The sequence below is a fragment of the Ictidomys tridecemlineatus genome, chromosome 13 (genome assembly GCF_052094955.1).
Source record: "Ictidomys tridecemlineatus isolate mIctTri1 chromosome 13, mIctTri1.hap1, whole genome shotgun sequence".
In the NCBI taxonomy this organism is placed as follows: domain Eukaryota; kingdom Metazoa; phylum Chordata; class Mammalia; order Rodentia; family Sciuridae; genus Ictidomys; species Ictidomys tridecemlineatus.
Genome location: NC_135489.1, coordinates 90048862 through 90065350, shown reverse-complemented (window position 1 = coordinate 90065350; position 16489 = coordinate 90048862). Strand labels below are relative to the sequence as shown.

The window sequence follows — 16489 nt, the reverse complement described above, 5'->3', positions numbered from 1 at the left end:
CAATTTATTTCCCAGTCTTTTCTGGGGCTACAGTAAAGGTCAATAGCTTAAGCCAAAAGTACACTCATAAGTAGGTACAGGAAAATGTCACCCTCAGTAAAAGTGGGCAAGGGCAGGCAGAAAGAGTATCTATGGACAGAAAGCCATTTGTCAGAGGACAGAAAGAAAAGGGGGAAAGATAGTGACATGAATAAATAAGAAACAAGTCGAGACATTCAGGTTAACTTCCATGTGTTAGAGTCCTCCCTTGAGAAAAGCATACAGTATGACCAAGAGACCATCAGAACTTTAGGTTAATAGAGAGTGAAGGATGGGGCATTCTAAACTCACCAACACCCCTGAAAACAAATCCTTCCCCAAACTACAGCCATCCTTTGTTTTCATTAGCCCATGAAAACTTTTCGGAATAAGTCATGAGCTTCAAGTCAAAGAAGCAAAAGCAACTTCCAGGAGTCCAATGAATAATGATAAGGAAATCTATAAAAGTTAAAGCAATCTGCATGAGATTCACCTCCTGTCCTAAGCCAGGCATACCCTAGGTTCTAGAACCTGAATGGTAGATGGGATGTGCAGGAGAAAAGAAGCCACAATGAGAACTATAATAAAAGGGCCCAGAAGCACAGGAAAAAACAAACCTGCCAGTGAGAACCGCAGAAATGTTTCATTACTACAGCTGGAATGAAGAAGGGCAGGAGAAAGTCTACCAGGCAGGCCAAACAAGCAAAATGGATTTGTAAACATGACACAGAACACCAGGCAAGGGGGCAGTGCAAGGACTCCCCAGTTGACAAGGATATAAATGCCTGTGGGGACAAAGAAATGCAGAACATGGTTTAAACACTTGGCTTAAGTTTAAGACTCCCAATCTTCGAATTCATGTGAAAGTCTAAAGGATATGAGACCTACCCATAGCTGCCAAAGATGCTGAACAGTTTAGATGTGGTGTCCCCCAAGAGCTCACTTGTGAGATAATGCCAGGAGGTCTGGAGGAGAAAAGATTGGGTCGTAACCTTAACACAAACAGTGAATTGACCCCTGATGGGATTAACTAGATAGGGGCCAGAGGCTGGTGGGGTGTGTCTGCAGTGTTAGACACGCAAAGAAAAGACCACTCACTCCAATTAAAATCAAATTAAAGCAAGCTTATTATTTCAACCGGCTGGGCTGCCTCTCCCAACAAAAACCAAGGGAGCCAAAGCCCGTAAATAAACCTTTCCTCCTCTACAGTTGTTCTCGTCCAGTTCCTTTCATCACAGGAGCACAAAAGTTGACTGAAACAGAAATTGGTACCAGGAATGGGGTCATTGCTGTGACTAACCTGACCATGTGGTTCATAAGCATTTTGAGCTTCCTGGAATTGGTGGAAGGAATTCTGAGATGTTTAGCAGTGCAAGCTGGAAATGCTTTAGGTTGTTACAAGCCATGCTTAATGGCTGATTCTGGTGGGAGCTCAGAAGACCGGAATGCCAATAGAACGCTGGACAGTGAAATCAGGGCTCAAGATGGTTTAGAGGAAAAGGAGAACACTCTTCTTAACTGGACTAGAGGCCACTCAAGTTATGTTCTGAGTGAGGAACTGTCTGCATTTTGCCCATGTCCTGAGACTTTCTGTGAGGCTGACTTTAAAAGCAATGGACTTCTTAATATGGCAGAAAAATTTCTAGGCAGCATAGCATTCAAGTGGCATGGAAATTGCTGGTGACTTTTAGCCAGATTTATTGTGAAATTCAGGAGCAGAAAGCAGAGCATACTGGGAAAACCTGAACTTGAAAGGCAGGAGTAAAACTGAGGCTAAGGAATTTATAGTTGTTAAAGTAACAATACTAAGCAAATGCTAAAGACTCTACCTAGAGACAAAGAGAAAAATGGTTTGGGGGCATCTCAGGAGCTGAAAAGACCACACCCATCTCAGGCTCAATGCAGTTAAAGTAAAAATTCTCTTGAAATGACCAGTGGGGCATCCTTCCTATACTAGAGGAAGGTTTTCCAAAATACTTTGTCACCCAGACCCTCAGAGACTACTGCAGCCAAGGAACCTGGAGGTTTTAATCCTATTTGAGATGATGGCAGACCTTTGTGTAAACCATAAGGTGCTGGTTCTGCAGAAATGCAGGATACTAGAGTTAGGGGGTCATGGAGGCTTCCAAAGGAAGGCCTGGGAGGCCAGGCAAAGCACAGCAGGATCAGACTAAGAAGGCAAAGTGTGGAGATATGAGGGGGAAGATGAAGCTGCTGTGAAGCCCCTCAAGATTAAGAAATTCCAGTTACATGGGACATCATTCTAGGGAAACTGCAAGAATTAAGCAAAGACAAGCCAACAGAAAGACCGCTTGGGCTGGAACCAACAAGGCCAAGAGGGCAGATCCACACAAGTCCTTTGGAGAGAACATCACGATGTTATATACTTAAGATGACAGACAAAGAACTATAGGACTTGTTTGCCCAGCCAGATTTCAGTCCTGCTTTGGTTCTGAAGCCAAAATTAGACAGGCAGTCAGTATAGATAGGTAAATAAAGTTGGGTAGGATCAAGGAGACCAATTTTGAGTTAATCTCCAAGGCAAGTTGGAGACTGTCCCCTGAGGGATTGAAAAATTAATTCCTTCAGAGCCCTTCCTCCACCCTTATCAAGAACCTGCCCCTGGGCTGGGGATGTGGTTCAATCGGTAGCGCGCTTGCCCGGCATGCGTGCGGCCCGGGTTCGATCCTCAGCACCACATACCAACAAAGATGTTGTGTCCTCCGAGAACTAAAATATAAATATTAAAAATTCTCTCTCTCACTCTCTCTTTTAAAAAAAAAAAAAAAAAAGAACCTGCCCCTGCTACAACCTGTTGCCAAGGTAACCTGTCCTAAGAATTGCCTCCCTACAGGGAGCTCTAAGGTTATTAATGCGTCCTGAGGCCCATCCCACCAAGCATTCCTGGGCCTAGTCACGGAGACAGGACCCAGGAAGGAGAAAGATAAGGAGGAAAGGCAGGAGAACAAAGGAAGCCTAGGACATATAAAAAGGGCAGAACACTCTCTTCTGGGGATACCAGGTTACCAGCTATGGCCCCCTTCTCCTTCGCAGGAGGGGAGAAATCTATGTTAACCTTTTTAAATAAACCCTGCTTTGTATGCTTGCCTGGGTGTGCTTCTCTAATGTTCAAATTTCAAGGTGGGGAAGCAGGACTCGTCACTATAAGGCAGTATCAGTTCCATCCCTTCTTTTTATGCTTCTATATCTTGAATATTCATAACTCATTTTTTTTTTATTTTTACAGGAACTTATGATGCAGGCTTGCCCTGAGCCTCAGGAAATTTTGAACATGAACTTTTGGGTACTCCTGAAAATTTTGAGACTATGGGGACTCTTAGAAATGGACTAAACATAGGGCTGGGGATAGAGCTCAGTTGGCAGAGTGCTTGCCTTGCATGCACAAGGCCCTGAGTTCAATCCCCAATCCCCAGCACCATTAAAAAAAAAAAAAAAAAAAAAAAAAAGGAAAGAAAGAAAGAAAAGCAAAGCAAAGAAAAGAAAAGGACTAAACATATTTTGTATTTTGAGATGGCCATGAGATTTTGGGGGCCAGGGTGGAATGTTACAGTTTGAATACAAGGTGTATTCCAAGAGCTCACATCATTTCTCAGATCATAGCCTTAATATAATTGGTGGATTAATTCCTGATGGGATTAACTGGGTGAGGGCCAGAGGCAGATGAGGTGTGGCTGGAGGAAGTGGTTCTTTGGGGGCATACCTTTGGGATATATATTTTGTATCTGAAGAGCAGAGTCTCTGCTTCCTGATCATCATGTGAGCTGGTTCCTTCTCGCCCTCTCTTCCATCATGATGTCTTGCTCACTTCAAGCCCTGAGGAATGGACCTTCTGTCTATGGATTTAGGGGGTCATGGAGGCTATGAAACCCAGAGTTTTTAAATAAACCTTTCCTCCTCTGTAGTTGTTCTGGTTGGGTCCTTTTACCGCAGCGGCAAAAAGGCTAATAACTAAAACAAATACCCACACTCACAGCCCAGAAGACAGCCACAAATCAGACACAAGGAAAAAAAGAACAGTTCAAGAGATGAAAGCGAACAAACTAAATAACATGACATAAGGAATAACGTATAGTATTTTGAAAATTTTCTAATTAGAATCCTCGAAAATATTCAAGTAGCCATTTACATCCACACACACAGTGGCCTTTAAAATATTAAAAGACAAATAAGCTCTCAAAAATATGATTGCCAATTGATTCACTAAAGAGAAACAAAGAGGAGAAATTTATCTAGAACATTGTCTTTTTTCACCAAAAACAGAAAAAATAGAAGAAAAAAATGGAAAAATATTAACCCAGGAAATTCAAACCTCTCTTTCAGAAAAAGAAAGAAAATGGAATCAACTGCTGAAGAAATAACAATTATCTAGAAAAAAAACACAAATCTCCACACTGATGCCAAATAGAAAATACCTCCACCTACAAGGGACCCGAAAGATTCTAGAGGAAAAAAATTATTCAAATGCAAAAAAAAGTAATAATATAGCCTCAGGCCTCAGTCCAGGGATGGTGGCAGGCCTATATAATCCCAGCAACTTGAGAGACTGAGACAGAAGGACCAAAAGTTCAAGGCTAGCCTCAGCAATTTAGGGAGGCCCTAAACAGCTTAGTGAGACTCTGTCTCAAAAAATAATAAGGGTTGGGGATATAGCTCAGTGTTACAGTGATCCTGTGTTAAATTTCCAGTACACACTCAAAAAATAAAATTAAAAAGAAAAAAGAAATGGCATCAGGCTTCTCTAATATGCCTTCAAAATTTTGTTAAGCTTATTTTCATCTTCTGCCATGATGTCCCGTCCCACCTAGAGTCTGTTAAAGCATTTAATCCAGAGCTAGAATAAAGACATTGTAAAACATATAAATCTGCGTGCACACCCTCCAAGAGTCAAAGAAGCTGTCCCTTATAAGACCATGCCTCTCCAGTTGTCAATTCTCCATTAGTGGCCAAAGGAAGCCCTTGCACCCGGTCTTCAGATCATTCAAGAGTGAAGGGATAGCCTCAAACACTAATCTCTTCCCTGATAGAGTCAGTGAGAGAGGCCACACACTGCATCCAAGATTACCCTCACCATGCCTCCTGTCCATCAGCAAGATACTCTCTAGACCTCCTGATTCCCATCAAGAATCAGGTTAATCCAAGATCCACCCCACCCCTCCTGTCACTGTCTCCCTACCAACATCAGTGGAAGAGGGAGTCTATGATGTCGTTCACTGATCTATTTCAGTTCCTACAACAAGCCCAGGACCCATCACTGCCGGCACCCTAGGCCCCATAAAACTGTACATCTCCCTTTCCTCTCCATCAAACAGAACCCTTCCACTGTGCCTTCTGGACCAGCAAGGTCTGTTATTTCTGAGTCTCTTCCTCACAGTCCTTTGGCTTTACTGCCTTAATGGAAGCAAGGATATCCCAGGAGGTCAGTACTTTCCCTGAGCTCTGTCCAAAGGGCCACTGTTCCTCCTGCAACCCTGGCATCACTGGGCATGGAGACAGAATGCATGTGCCTTCCTTGCCCCTCATTACCACCTCCAGGTAACTCTCCCAGAGCCTCACAGCTTTGAGTCCCCTGCCACTCCTCATGTCACCTGCCTCTAGTACCAAAACTCTATAATCCTCTGACCCACCTGTGCCTCCAACCCTTCCCCACCATCACAAGCCATGTTTCCTCACCCTCTGCTACGGACTCCTTCCTCCTTAACCTGAATCCCATGGCCATGACACATCCTCAGCTCTCCTCTCTCATCGCCTTCATCAAACCACAGCTTGGTTAAATCAATTCTCACCTACTCCTCACCTGCACCTCTGCAGCTCAATGTGCAATCACACTGGTGTCACGCTATATTCCTGACATAAGCCCTCAAATGAGCCCTCAATGCTGTCCAACTCTTTTCTTTACTACCATAGGATTATTTTACTTCTTTTTTTCTTTTTCCAAACCACAAACTGCTCTTTTTCTACCCTCACTCCGACTTGATGACCACATTTCCTACTTCACTGGGCAAGATTTTAACCTGAGGCTCTGAAGAGGGAATGCACAGATTCCTACCACCAGGTGCACCAGAGAGCACATAGGAGCTGTCCATGGTCCAGCATCTAAAGCTGCTCCCTCCGGGGCACTCCAGACCCAGCTGTGGCTCATTTACTCTTTCTACATAATGAAGTTTTACCTATCCTGGAGATCATTCGTATTATCATGCAAACATGCAGTAATGTCTCCTGCCTCAAAAAAGGCAAAAGGTCTCCTGACCCACTACATCCAACAGCCACCACAGACCCACTTTTCTCCTCCTTTGCAGCAAGATGCCATGTGCTGTCCTTGGCCTCTAAATCAACTTTCCATTCTCTTAAACTCATGCTCAGCAGGCTACTGTGCCTCTCTCTATGTCCATCAAACTGCTTGTGAAGGTTACTGATGGCCTAACCTATGATAATCCTGGCGGGTGATTTTTACCCCCCTTTTCTGGTGCTCAATTCTTCCTCGTGTTTTATTTGACAGTTTCTTGTGTTTTCAATTGCAGGGGGTTTTTTCCTATCTTTTTTGGATTTTTATTTTTGAGATGTTGCCCAGGCTGGCCTCAAATCCTAGGCTCAAGTGATCCTCCTACCTCCACTCCTGAGTAGCTGGGATTACAGGTGTGTACCACTACACCCACTATATACGTACATGTTTTTGACACAGATTTGAAGACTGTTTTCTTCCTGCCTCTGATCACTAATTCTTAGTCTTTGTCTCTCCCTCTTGTCCCCATTTTCTCAATGCTGAAGTACCTAATAACATGCCCAGTGCATTTCTCTCTTCTCCATCTCCCCCTCTCCTTGAAAGCCAGCCTCCTTGGTGGTCTTCCTGCTCCCATCTCACCACTATGGTCTATTCCCCACACAGTAGCCAGATGAGAAACATTTTCTTTTCAAAGGTAATTTGAATGAGACCCCTAATGGTTTCTCATTTCACTTAGGGTCAGAATCAGGGTTCTGCTCACCTGCCTTGGCCCCTGCTGCCCTGTGGACACAATGGGTGTGCTCCAACCTCAGTGTCTTCAGGTGACCCTTTGCTGAGGTCCTCTTCTTTCCCCCAGTGTCCACGGAGCAAACATTCTCCCTTGAGTTCTGGCTCACATCTTATGTCCTCAAGGAGACCCACACTGACAATGCCTTTGGCCTTTCCAAAACCCTCTTTATCATGATTTAATTTCCTCTAGCACATTTTCCTTCTAATATACCATGAAACCGGCATATTTTTATAATTTCCATTAAACATCTGTTTTGTTCATTGGTACTTCCTAATGATAGAATAGTGCATACTAGGCAATCAATCAAAAATACACAGGGAGTAAATGAACATACAAGGAGTTGATATCTTTAACATACAGAAAATATTTATATATACAGGCTACCAATAGGTAATTCACAACTGACACGTAAGTAATGAATGTTAAAGTATGTGCAGTCCTATAAATACTCAAATATGAATTTAAAACACAGAAAATCTTAAGATTATAATACCGCAACCAAGAAGTAACTTCCATTTACATTTTGATTTTATGGACTGACAGACTTTCTTCCATGCATATGGGCACATGTATAAATTATTTTTATCTCTAAAATCAAAGATTAAAAATAATAGTAACAAATGTTGGGTGGGGCTCATACAAATAGGCATTCTCATATACATCTAGTGAGCAGGTAAACTGGTACAAGCTTTCTAAAGAGTAATGTGTTGATAACAATCTTTACAATGAAAACACTTTTAACTCAGCAATTTAAATCCTACAAATTTATCTTAATAATGTCCTAAGTGTGCAAAATGTATGTATAAAAGTATATGTTTAAAGAAGTCCATTATAGGGCTGGGGATGTAGCTCGGTGACAGAGTACTAGAGTGCTTTCCTAGCATGTGCAAGGCCTTGGATTGAAACCCCACTACTGCCAAAAGAATTCATTACTTTTAATAGTAGCAAAACTATAATTTTCTAAATGCCCACAACAGACTTGAGTACACAGTCATAAACACTATAACAGATTTATATTAATTATAATAAAAAGATGAATAAAATATATTAATTTTTAAAAGTTAAAAACAATAATTTAATCTTATTTTGTAAGAAATTTTTAAATACAAATATGCACAGAGAAAATAGTCTTGAAGATTATAAGTGATAATGTAATCAGTGGCTATTCTCTAATTAACAGGATTACAGGAGTTTTTCTGTAACAGTTCTATGTACTTTCTATTTTATTCCCAATGAATATATATTACTTTTAGAATCAGAAAAAATGTTTTCAAAAGGCCAAAAATATAATTAAAACACATGAAAAAAACTCTTAAAAATGGTTATAATTAATCAGAGGCACAATTATACTTACATTTTTTAAAAATTTTTTTTGGTACAGGGGATTAAACCTAGGTGTGCTTTACCACTGAGCCATATCCCTAGTCCTTTTTTTTTTTTTTTTGTGAGATGGCATCTCCTCTACATTGCCCAGACTGATCTCAAACTTGTAATCCTCCTGCCTCAACCTCCCAAGTAGCACAGGTGCATACCACGATACCCAGTTATACTTACATTTTCCATAGAGTAAGACCAACGTCTAATGTAGTGAAAGGTAATAAAGATATGAACTTACTCATCATCCCGGAAGCTAAGCTGTAACCTCTCTCTTGGTGTAGCATCACTCTGGCAACTGGGAGATGATGAAGATGGAACAGAAAACCTCCCATCTACTAAGTAGGATGTCTGGATATCAGGATACCTACACAAATTTGTCAAGAATTAAATTAGATACATTTAAAATTCACCATGACATAGTGCTACATGACAGTAAAACCAACCACCACCAAAACCATAATCCTCTGTGAAAAGCACCAGAAACCTATGGATCTGCACTGGGATATTCATCTGTATCAATAACTGAGTTGGCTCCTCATTCTACAGATAGCTGTGCAATCGAGTGTGTAATCCTTACTTTCCTAAATAAATCTCTGTGCCTCAATTAAAAACAAAAACAAAAATACAGACACAGAAATCTTTTTTATAATTATTTTTTAATTGTAGTTGGACACAATACCTTTATTTTTATTTATTTTTATGTGGTGCTGAGGATTGAACCCAAGGCCTCGCACATGCCAGGTGAGCACTCTACCACGCTGAGCCACAACCCCAGCCCCAGTCACAGAAATCTTAATGCTACATCATGTACAACCATAAGAATGGGATTCTAATAAGTTATAGTCCATGTATGTACACTATGTCAAAATATACTCTGTCACGTATATCTAAAAAGAACACACTGGGCTGGAGATGTAGCCCAGTGGTAGAGCTCTTGCCTAGCATGTGGGAGATACTAGGTTCACTCCTCGGCACCGCATAAATATAATACATTAAAAAAAATAAAGGTATTAAAATTTTTTAAAAAGAATCAGATTAAAAAAAAAGGAAAAAAAGAAATCTTAATGCTAAGTTTTTAGAGAGTTTATCTAACCCTGTTGGCTAGTTTGAGAGATGAAAGAGTGGTCAGTTAAACATGGACAAGCTTTATATGTTACTAAAGATCCTACATGTAATGATACATGTCCATTCCAGCTGGCTCTGGAATGGACACCTAAACTACGCTGGACCAGCAATTCAAAAAATGCAATTCACAGGTGCCTTTTCAGTTTGTGTTGCAGTATTCTGCAACACTATTCTGCAACATGGAATAGGAAAGTAGTGAATTGAGAGAAAGAATAGCAAACAACAGAGTTTCAGAGAGAGAAGCACACAGAGAAGTGGAATGACAGAAATCCAAGTCTTAGCACTTCCTGGACCCTGACTCACATCCCTTCAGGAAAAACAGTTCTTCTGTGTATTAGTATGTTATAGACCTGAAGAAAATATAAGTTCAGATAAATCTTACCTGTTATCAGTGCTGGTTCTATTCCGAGCAAGTGTGGAAACAGCAACAGGCAAGCCGAGATTTGAAGTAAGAGTGACATTTTCCAAAATCCCACTATTACCAAGCAATGAATTTGTTAAAAAGCTTGGAAATGACTCTTCTGCTATACCTCGAAAATCATCCATCTCACTGCAATAACAAAAACATTTTTATAAATCAAGTATTACTATAAAACTTTTTCTAATGATGAAGAGTACAAGTCCCATAAATCTTAGAAAAGTAATACCCTTAGAAAATTATGTTTTTGCAACATCGCTAAAAGGGAATACTATTCTGAGGTTGAGTAAGACTCAGAATATCATGCTACTTTAGAGCTCAGAATATACACATCAAACATTAAACTTATCTTCTTAACATAGTAGTGAAAATACAGGAGTTTAAAGTACCATTGGCTTGGTATGGCCAGAAACATGAATTACCACAAACTTATCTAATAAAGAAAGCAAGGATCAGGCATAATACAGATGGCATACACAGATGATTATAGGGTGTGTTTAAAAGTCTAGGGCTGGGGTTGTGGCTCAGTTGTAGAGCGCTTGCCTCACATGCTTGGGGCACTGGGTTCAATTCCTCAGCACCACATAAAGAAACAAAATAAAGGTACTATTGTCCATATACAACTAAAGAAATATAAAACTAAAAAATTTTTTTAAAAAAGATTAAAAGTCTGGCAGTGGGCCAGGCACAGTGGGAAACACCTGTAATCCCAGCAGCTTAGAAGGCTGAGGCAAGAGGATCAGGAGTTCAAAGCCAGCCTCAGCAAAGGCGAGGTGCTAAGCAACACAAGGCTGAGGATATGGCTCAGTGGTTCAGTGCACCTGAGTTCAACTCCCGGTACCAAAAAAAAAAAAAGTCTGGCAGTAGACTGAGACCATAGCTTAGAGGGTAGAGTGCTCGTCTAGCATGTTTGAGGTCCTAGCACCACAAAGAAAAAAAGAAAAAAAAAAAAGTTTGGCAATTTTATAGTCATTTTTAAATAGAATAGACAAATTCAAACAACAAAAGCAAAACTCTAGTTTCAGAAAATACTTTCTAGGTTTTTGTGTTTTGGTGCTGGGGAATGAACCTAGAGCCTTGAGTGTGCTAGGCACACACACTAAAACTGAACAATACCCATGCTCAGAGTATACAGTTTAAACAGCAAACCCATTCAAAAAAAAAATTTCAGTTAAATAAAGTACAACTGGAACATGAATATAGCAAAGTGACCAAGAAGTGGTAAACAAATGATCAAGTCTGGAAAACACTGACATAAAATTTATACCATCAATAGAGAATCTACAAGTTTACATTGGCCCTTGGTTCAACTTGACCCTGATCACAGTACTCAGGAGATGCTACTCAAATTCTTCTCCCAAATTTCTTCATAGCTGGTGTCTTCCTTTCATCTCAACTTAAATGTCACCTTCTAAGAAAGTTTCTCCCTTATCATTAAGTCAAATGTAACCCCACAGCCTATCACATCCATTCTACATTTACCACTACTGATTTTTTTATGTCTGTCTTCTTCCACTGAAACCAATGCCATCAGAGTGCAGGGGCCTGCCTATCTGTCCATCACTATTACCCAATGTCTAGAACAACACCTAGCAAACAGTAGCTACTCAATAAATATTTGTAAACTGAAAGAGGGGCAACATTCTTGGCATTTGCCTCATCTTTGACTTTAATACCTGTATATTTAGAAGGTCCATTTCTTGGGAAATTGTCTTTTTTGTTCAAACATATTTCCAGAATCTAATATACAAGCTGGGAATACAAGTTGATATTCCATGTCTACTTTATTATCAAATTATGTGTTTGATATTTTATAATTTTCCTAATCCTTTTATCAAGTTTATAAAGTAGCCATTATCCCTACTATCAAGGAAACAAGAGAGAGAATCTAGATACTTTTCCAAGTTATAGGGTGCAACTGAGACAGCAGGGGGATTCCCACTAAGTAAGTCTGATCCTAGAGTGTTCTTTCCTCCCTCATCTTCAAATCACCTTCAGCCAGGACCTCTATCCTGAGATCTAGATCCTGATTTCCAAATGGCTCTATGACAACTATACCTTATCCCTGAATGACCCTCAGGTAATGCAAAGCCAACAAATACAAAACCAAACTAGTACTTTCCTCCACCAACCCCTCCAGTTATCTTCAGTCTTGATGTCATCCTTATTCACTGCCTATTACCAAAACACCTAGGACCATTCTGATCTCTCCTGCTTTCAATGAGTTATCAGTTTATAATAGTTCTAACTTCAAATACATCTCTGGAGCTGAGGCCCACTGCTACATTCCCCATGCCTGCTACTTCTTACTTCAAAATTATTACACAAGACTCCCAAGTAGCCTGCCCAAGTCCAGTTTTATAATTACTAAGATATTCATTCATTTCTAAACATGCAAACTACTTAAAATATATAGTGAGTGCTGGGATTGTGGCTCAGTGGTACAGCACTTGGTGAGCACATGTGAGGCACTGGGTCTGATTCTCAGCACCACATACAAAAATAAATAAAGTTATTTAAAAAAAAATATACACACACACACACACACACACACACAGAACTCTTCAATGGTTATCTCTACATAGAAGGGGTCAGATCCAAGGAAACTTCTGTTATTACTCAAAGATCACACATGCAACAATCATTATCAAGCAAAAACCACTGTACTTGGGATCAGGAATGCAAAATTAAATATGGTGGCCTCCTCAGGGAGCTGATAATCCCTGTCAAAGAATAGACAGCTAAGTGCTTCAGCAGAGATTTGCTATGGAAACATAACCCATTAAGAAATTCCTCAAGCTGGGCTGGGGATGTGGCTCAAGTGGTAGCCCGCTCCCCTGGACTGCGTGCGGCCCAGGTTCGATCCTCAGCACCACATACAAACAAAGATGTTGTGTCTACCAAAATCTAAAAAAAAAAATATTAAAATTCATTCTCCCCCGCCCCCCTCTCTCTCTCTCTCTTAAAAAAAAAGAAAAGAAATTCCTCAAGATGTAATCTAGTACCTGTCTGTCTTGTTTCCAGAAAGGATTATACTGTTCTAGATCATTCATGAGCAAACCCACATTCCTAAAGCTTTCCTAGAGGGAAAAATTCCCTAACTTCCCTCTGCATTGCATTATTCACACTTCCTCCACCATTTAAAGTGAACACACTGATATCTTTTCCTCTGCAATATTTGAAACAAGTACCCATCTTAACCATTTCACATATGGCTTTACTAGCATTAAATCAGTTTAATAATATTTCTGGATACATAAAAGGTCATTTTCTGCAGTCCTTAGCTGTAGATCAACATATCCAATTGAACATGTTTAAAAGTGCATGCTGTGGAACCCAAAACCTAGTCAAATTTCCCAACATTCATCATTTACTCTTGGCACCTTGAAGATAAAATTCAGAATTAGCTAAACATTTAACATGTTACTTTTCAAAGCTTACCTCAAACTTCGCCAGTAATATTGAAATCTGGAGAAAAAGTTGATTTTCCAGCAGATAAAACTCCAGTAGAATGACTTCAAAGTGGTAACCACAGATGGAAACACTGTCCTCCAAACGACAGCATGGAGAGGAACCTCATGCTTTGCTAAACAACGACTGAAATGAAGAGCAACGCAAAAACATATTGATATTAAACATTACCTAATTCAACGTTCTGTTCCTAAGAAAATCATAGGTAAGAAATGGAAGGTTTTAGGAATGAAGGTGCACACAGAAGCCTAAGGGAGTGACTGAGTGACTGGGTATGCCAACAGAACCCTCGACGTGAACGACGTTACCACTCGGGTCAGTTTAGACAGAAAGAAGCCAGAACCGCCACCACAATGCCCACGAAGGCAGAGGCCCTGCAGGCAACTCCAGAACAAGGCGTCTGTCCCTCCGCAGGTACCAGACACCAAACGAGGGGTGGGGAAGCAAGGGCGCCACCCACCAGAAGCCTACCTCAAGGCCCAGAATCCCGCTCGCCCTCCCGCAGTGGCCTCGCAGGGCCCGAGCAGCCCGGGGGCCGCGGCCCGCCCGCCTCCGGGCCAACCGTCGCCACCCCCCAGCCCCGAAACGAGCTGCCGCCCCGGGCGTGGGTGCACGCGAGACACCGCCCCTACTCACCCAGCCCACCCCCAAGGCTCCGGGAGCAGTCACTGCTGCAAAGACGCCCAAGGAGGGAAGGCGCGTCCAGCGGCACCGCCAGTGCGCGTGCGCATGTGCGTACCGCCCCCAGCCGGCCTTACGGTGGGCCCTCGGGTTTACGTCAGTTCGCGTCAGAAGGCGAAGGGCGGGGGAGCAGAGCCGGCCTTGGATTGGGTGGCGCGGGGAGACAGCGCGGCTGGAGCCGCTGATTGGAGGGGCCCGCGCGCCCTGGGTTTGAAGCTGCGCGGCCGCAGCCGCGGCCGCGGGGTAGCGGAGTTGGGGTGCCGCCCCTGACGCCCTGGCCTGCTTGGAAGCGGAGCTCACCGCGCTCACTTTGGGACCCCAGGACACTGGCTTTCGCCCCCGCGAATGATATCCTCCCGTCCTTAGCAGCCGCGGACCTTTCCTACCACCTCTTGGCAGGCGCTGAAATGTAGCAGTTTGCTTTCAGTCATTCAGACCAAAAAGGTCTTGCGGACCTTTCATTCAAAATTTATCGCAAAGTTTTCATACAGTCCTTTACCTCAAAATTTCTTCCATATAGTGTCAGGTAAAAGAGGTCCCTCTTTCCCAAAGCTAATTCCTTAACTTCATTCAGCAGTTACTGGATATTTTTTAAAGATGCACTTGGGAGGAATGAAGAGGGGGAAACACCGAGTTGAATATATAGTTTAAACTTGATCCATTTATTTGATTAATTTGTTTCCTCAAAAAAAAAAAAACTGCCTAGTTATTAATCCTGTTTACCCTTTCTACTGGTTCCCTTCTCTACGAAAAATGCTGCTCCTCTCTATACATACACACACCTTCTATTATTCTGCTTTATGGCCTCTTTGCACCTCTCTTGATCTCTCCTCTTAAAACCCTCCAGACCTAGTAGCATCTTCTGAGTACTGTGATCAGGGTCAAGTTGAACCGAGGGCCAACGTAAACTTGTAGGTTCTCTATTGATGGTATAAATTTTATGACAGCGTTTTCCAGACTTAGTCATTTGTTTACCACTTCTTGGTCACTTTGTTATATTCATGATTTTCTAGTGACAAAGAGATCTGCAGGCAGTAAAGCCAAGCTACCTACATCTGAGTGCTGGCTCTCTCTTGTTTCATCCTAGCTTTGTACCTTGGATGAGTAGCAATAAGCCCAGTTTTCTCATCTGTAAAAGCATATTTAGATGACTGGCCCCAGAGGCTTGCTGTGAGGATATAAAGCAGTTAACTCATGTAAAGCATCTAGGAAAGAATTGGTACACGACCGTACTCAACAAACATTAGCCATCATCTTACACCTCAATATCTAACCTTCTTGCCCACTGAAAAGGAGGAATAGAACTCTTGACTCCAAATCTCCTTAGACATTTAGTAGAGCCAACACAGGCTCCACCCCATAGTAATGGATGCCTCAAATTCAAACATCTCCCATAGCTTCTTTACCAAGTGCTCTAAATGTTACGCCTCAGCCACAAATATTCAAAACTTTCCACAATGAATGATTCCAGATTAATCTCCCACTGGCTCCTTAAATGTTCTCTGCTCTTCCATCAGACTTTTACCTATTTCCTAAGCACTCTACCCTGTTTCACCTTCCTCCACCTCAACTCCACCTGTTGAAATCCCACATCCCTTCCAAATCTTGCCAGCTCAGTTAAGTAAATGGTTTTTATGCCAACTATACAGTTTCTACCTTTCTTACAAAGCAGAACCCATTTCCTTTTATAAACTGGAAATGCCTTCTCCCACCAGAATGTATGCAGACTACTTTTCTATTTCTTGTATGTCTTATGGTGTTTTGCACATAGTAAGTGCCCAGTATGCACTAAATTGGAGAATGGTCTCAACTCTTTGTCACTCCAACCCCAGTTAACTCCAAAATGATGGAAACCTCAAAGACATGAATTATTAATTCTAAGCTAGATCCATCCTTAAACTGGAGTCTTTGCTTTGATCCGACATAATCTAAAAGTCCTTTAACAAAAGGAAAACCATCAAGAATTATTTGAAAAGGATTTCTTTTTACACTGGAATGCTAACTTTACAGATAAAACATCTTAATTAAAAACAAAATTCATATATTCCGTAAACTAAATGTAGTATATATTCTATCTGCTCTCTATCCTATGAACATTAAAAACCTATGGGGCTGGGGCTCAGCGGCAGAGCACTCACCTAGCACATATGAGACACTGGGTTCGATCCTCAGCACCACATAAAAATAAATAAAATAAAGGTATTGTGTCCAACTACAACTAAAAAATAAAAATATAAAAAAAAAAAAACAAACTATGAGGCTGGATGCAGTGGCACATGCCGGTAATCTAAGTAACTTAGAGAGTTGAGGTAAGAGGACTGCTAGTTAAAGGCCAGGGTCAGCAACTTAGCCATATTTGAAATACTAT

At 41.4% G+C, this 16489-nt stretch overlaps 1 protein-coding gene across 12 annotated transcripts in view; it reads right to left on the bottom strand.

Moving 5' to 3' along the window:
• Positions 1-14188, bottom strand: part of Cep192 (centrosomal protein 192) — a 111002-nt gene extending 96814 nt beyond the window's left edge. For 10 of the 12 annotated variants that reach the window (XR_013429861.1, XM_078030481.1, XM_078030485.1 and 7 more), the window contains exons 1-4: positions 14077-14188; positions 13411-13566; positions 9934-10101; positions 8665-8790 (exon numbers count right to left, since the gene is read on the bottom strand). Coding sequence is in view for 10 of the 12 variants with exons in the window: in XM_078030481.1 (XP_077886607.1) it covers positions 8665-8790; positions 9934-10097 (290 nt within the window). In the remaining 2 variants the exon portion in view is untranslated. Of the gene's footprint in view, positions 1-8664; positions 8791-9933; positions 10102-13410; positions 13567-14076 lie in introns of those variants that run through there. The other 2 variants (XM_078030489.1, XM_078030488.1) reach the window with 1 other exon arrangement.
• Between the last annotated feature and the right edge of the window lie 2301 nt (positions 14189-16489).